The sequence below is a fragment of the Malurus melanocephalus genome, unplaced genomic scaffold (genome assembly GCF_030028575.1).
Source record: "Malurus melanocephalus ecotype Western Australia unplaced genomic scaffold, MMel_1.1 scaffold_27, whole genome shotgun sequence".
Taxonomy (NCBI): Eukaryota; Metazoa; Chordata; class Aves; order Passeriformes; family Maluridae; genus Malurus; species Malurus melanocephalus.
This window is the reverse complement of record NW_026623259.1, coordinates 2,009,589-2,014,588: the sequence shown is the minus strand read 5'-3', so window position 1 is coordinate 2,014,588 and position 5,000 is coordinate 2,009,589. Positions and strand designations below refer to the sequence as shown.

Here is a 5,000-nt window from a genome sequence, read left to right as displayed (position 1 = left end):
AGGTGAGCTTACATGCACGTGGAAGCACAGTGTACTGGTGTGTACCGGTGCTCTTGGTAATGATGCAGAGGTAAAATCTGTCTTCAGACCTTTTCCTGGCAATTTTGTACCCAATTAACTGAAAATATTAAACCATTACATTAAAAGGCCATGCACTGTCATGCCTGTGTAATTGAGGGAGTAAAATTCCTCTGAATCAAAATTTCAGAAATCAAGTAATGGTATGTTCTGAGCAATTACCTGCTTTTTAAACTGATAGTGCCTTTTTGCATCAATGGGAGGAATGAAGTCAGTTCCTTTGTAAATAAATAAATAAATTAAAGGTTTTATGACTCACATAAAGAAAATGTGTCCTTGGTGATGCTTAAACTTAGCATAAACTACCAAGCAAGTCACATGTATATTCTGAAACAATTTTATATTAAAAGGATGAACAAAATCTTTCACAATTGCATATATATTTTCCCCAGCCATGCCTGTTGCAAGAATAGCAGAACATTTTGCTCACCTGAAAACTTTATCAGAGGGTAGTAAACCTGTGAAGTCCTGATTTAAAAGACACAAGTGTTAGTGGAGGTGAGATACAGTCCCTCTATTTTTTTACTGTTTCTGACAAATACATTTTCACCATAGATTAATGATCAAAAGACCGCACAATTCTCTGAATGATTCTGCTAGGGAAAAAAAAAAAAAAAAAGGAGAAGATATATTTCCTCCATGGTACAGATAACTTAGTTCCTGTAACTGTGAGACTATCTGTGACTGCAGTCCTTGCAAAGCTTACCCCTCATGCCTACAGTGGAAGTAGTCACTAAATCCACATTCAAAGGCMGAACTCCTTCTGTTTTCTTCTCAGTGGAGCAGGAAGCCTGCTATTAAAGCTCCAGAAGGCACTTTGATCCTGGAAGAGAGAGAGAAGAAAATGAAAACATTGTCCTTCAAAAAAACCTTATTAAATGATCTTTGTAAAGTTATGCTCAATTGAAATGTCTGGGGTACAGCCACTTGGGTCTGGGCTGAGCTTGAGTTACTGGCAGCTGCTCGCTGAAGTCCTCTTCCCCTGATGTAGTGTGTTTTTGTTTTGCTAAGCTCTCTTGTATAGCCTGAGCCTCTCCCAGGAGGTTTGCTGTGTTAGTAAGGTGTATAGCTGGTCCTTCTCCTGCCTTGAACACTTCTTCATGCTTGGCGAGGGAAATCACTTCCATCATCCTCAGAGTCTCCTTCTAGAAACTGCRTTGAAATTTGGCTGGTCCCCTACAGCTCTGTTTTGGAGAAGGGCTAGTGGATGTTTTGTTGTTGCTTAATGATTGAAGAAGAGCAGATAGAGAAACCTARACAGAGTCTAAATTAATTCTCAGTAGTTCAAGCAGCCTAAAAGCAATTATATCTTTTGGAGACTCGTTGGTCAGGTGATTCTCCTCATCTGCATCAGCAACAGGGAATGGAAATCAGTTCAGYCATTCTAACAAATATTCATAACTGGTTACATTGGCTCTTAGATGGCATATGTGATCTGGGAGATAGGAGCTGGATATCTGACAGTCCTCACTGGGAAATTTTGTAAAACTAAATGAAATAATCAGTTTTGTTATTTTGTATTGTTGTTTGTATAGCATGCTCTGACTAGGTATTTTTGCATAACTCCCACTGGAACTAATGGAAGCCATATACGCAGAAGAGAAAAATTGTTTCTCTATATTTTCACCTTAACACTTTCTTACTTCCCTCTCCAGGCACCTTAACAATGAACATGCATTGGATGACAGAAGCACTGCTCAGTGTCGGGTGCAAATGCAAGTGGTTCAGCAGTTAGAAATACAGGTTTGTTACATTGATGTGTTATCCTATTAGTTATTTACTGTTAACCTAAACTAAATTGAATACACTTGCCTTAGTGACTCTAGCTTAAAGACATGYTTCTTGCATTAAATTTGTTGATATTCATGAACAAGTGAGGGTTTTTTTACTTAAGGATTTTTCACATTATAAATTATGCAATAATTATCTAACATCAAGATTGTCTACAATATTTTGCTTGAACTAAGACTCTAATGCTATTYATCACAAATGAAAAATGCAGTCCCTGGAGCAAAGATTGGATCCAAGCCATCTTCACTTTTTGTAATGCTGGGTCAGGACCCTCCTTCCTTCTTCCCCTTCTGACCCAGTGCTTGTCCGTGCTGTTCTGTGGGATAAAATAGTAGCAGAGCATATCTCCCCCCAAAATGACTCCCAGCCTGATAGGGGGCATTTTCCTGCAAGCAGGAGGTGCAATGTCAGAGCCGCTCAGGGAGGTCCCCAGGGAGCCGCACGCTCAGCCCGCAGCCCTGCGGTGTCCCGTGCATGCTGTAACCATTAGAGGTCACTGCGTGTATGTGAATGCTCCCTCCTGCTTGTGCACGGAGCGATGAGCACCCTGGGGTGTCCCAGGATTGTGACTGCACTTACCAGGCTGCCGAGGTTGGGCACAAGCCTCAGGGTGAGCATGCAGGACACTTGCACCACGCTGTCCCCTCCTGCCCACGCTGCAGTCACAGGGAGGTCGTGTCTCAGCTGTCCCCTCTCCTCTTTAGGCTGCTCAGAGGAGCTCAAGGGATGCAGCCAGGAGCTGAGATTTTTGTCCCTGTTTCTTGCCATATGTGGAGAAAGAAGGATTAAAAACTTTAACCTTTCTCACCTTTTKAGAATATTGTCTCACAGTTGTTTTTCACGTAAGAATACTTATTCTTCTTTCAGCCCAGGCAAACTCTGGTTCTTTTTCACTTTTAATACTGGAAACCTAAAGCAATGAGAGGAGCATGTAATTTATTGTCATTTCCCTTAAAATGAAATATTTTTAGACACCAGATAAAGCTGCTATTTCTTTTATATTATTTACAGGTAGCTTAWTTTTTTTGTTAGAAATTAATGTCATGGCAAATGACTATGTCTCTAAAATGTCACACATATAATATGAAGCCACACATAATATGAAGAAGGAACTTTCTTCTCAACCTTACCTCAAATCTTCTTTAATTGCAGATGCACTGATAAAATTATATCCAGCATGCTCAAAGTACCTGCAATAACAAAGATAGTTCCCTCTCTTAAAATTACTTACAAGTTGTTTTCCTTTGTTAAATTTCAATCTACATGTGTAAGAGCAAGAGCTCACCAGAAAATGGTAGTATTAAACACCAGTTTTAATTCTTGTTGCAATTAATGTTGAAATCACACTGTAGGTATTCAGAGCCAAATCACTAGAATAAAATTTTGAACATTTCTTCTTGCAAGCTGGTTTGTGAAAAAAAAGAAAAAAAAATCATTCTTTTCATGTTGTAAAATACATTTTCCTCTTTTATGTTCTGCTTTTTTATCAACAAGTTGCATATTTCAAACACTTCCTCCTCTTTCTCTTTTTGTTGTTAATTTGGTAAGTTGTTTGAATCTGAAACTACAAATATTTACGTAGTATGTGATCGGAAAATGGTGCCAGGAAAAGGTACAGGTTTAAGTAACACGTTTTTTAAAGGCAGTGTAAGGGGTCCTTAAGAGCTGTTTACCATTTACAAAGGCTAGGCTGTAATCTAACAGTCGAAGTGAAGATTTAGCTTGCAGTGTGACCAATTATGCCATTTTTTGCTTTGTCTGTCTGCTAGTGAAGTAGGGTCCATCAGTTGTAATGAGACCCAGTGCAGTGTCGATGCCGACTTGATGGCAGAGTTCAGTGTTTCACACTGCCTGGGCTCTGTCACTCTATTGAATTAGATTGATGATGGCAGATTGCAGGGGGCACTAACTGGACCTCAGTGGGAAAGGATGAAGTGTGTAGTCAATCCTGGCAGGCACTGTGCTTTGAGGACCCTTCACCCCTTCACAGCTGTTGGCACTAGTCCATTGCTAACAGTGTCCACAGGACTTTAAAGAGACACTATGGGCCTTCTAATTTATGGTCTTAGTAACTTGTTACTGTCGAGGCAACTGTGACCTCAATTCTCTTATTGACAAAAAGATGAAGTGCTATTTGTTTTCTCTGACCTTTTAACATATGAAAGCTGTAAAAGTTTTTTGTTGGTTTTTTTTTCTGTCTTTATTTTTATGCCCAAAGTTGCATTTCCTCTTAGATAAGTTTCTACTGACATAGACTTTTATACACAGGAATCATTACACCAAGACAAGCTCGATGATAAGATGTATCACTGCAGTGAAATAGCTGTATCAGTCATTTCTAAAACGCTTCTGATCCCACTCTTTCTTAACAGCTTTCTAAAGAACGTGAACGTCTTCAAGCAATGATGACCCACTTGCACATGCGACCCTCGGAGCCCAAGCCATCTCCAAAACCTGTAAGTGCATATTGCTTTATAAACAGTAAATAGGTCTACAAATGTAGCAGGCTAAGAAAATGAACAATTTAGTGACAGTTGGAAAACAATGAGTGTGATGAAAAATACGGCGATAAAATGAAGGTAAAATGCAATATCTTGTCAAATTGTATGTTTCTTTAAAAGTAATGCTATCTTTTGCAAAATCTATCCAATCTACACCATAGGTGACACTAAACAAAGTACACCTGTAAGTGTTCCAAATCATTGCCTTGAGACTGAAACTAGAGAGAATATCTTTTTGTGATAGGTTTACAGATATTAAAAGGAAATCCACTTTGAAAGATTTGAAGTTCATTGACAGCAAGAAGTAAATGTAACATGAATCTAGGTACTTAGGAAATTTCTCAAATTGCTTTCAAGAGACGCAAATAAACAATTTTTTATTCTTAAACAAATGAACAAAAATGTTATTTCATGCAATGAATTGAAATAATTGTAAACATGGGGGGATTTTCATTTTTGTCAAGATTGCAATGTTCTGCATCCACTTTGATGTTGTGTGGGGYTGGTACAGACACTGAAAAGTCCCCGTTGCTCCCAGCTGCTCCACGGCGCTGCTTTGGGAACAAAACAGTGACACAGCTGAGTCTGCARTCAGATCCAAACTTCATTAAATTCAGTGTGGCTTCATGT

General features: G+C 39.0%; 1 protein-coding gene across 2 annotated transcripts in view; it reads left to right on the top strand.

The window, feature by feature from the left end:
- FOXP2 (forkhead box P2) overlaps positions 1-5,000 on the top strand; it is a 187,219-nt gene that overhangs the window by 143,002 nt on the left and 39,217 nt on the right. For both annotated transcript variants that reach the window (XM_057390496.1, XM_057390495.1), the window contains exons 8-9: positions 1,734-1,821; positions 4,242-4,325. In XM_057390496.1, coding sequence (XP_057246479.1) covers positions 1,734-1,821; positions 4,242-4,325 — 172 coding nt within the window. The remainder of the gene's footprint in view (positions 1-1,733; positions 1,822-4,241; positions 4,326-5,000) is intronic.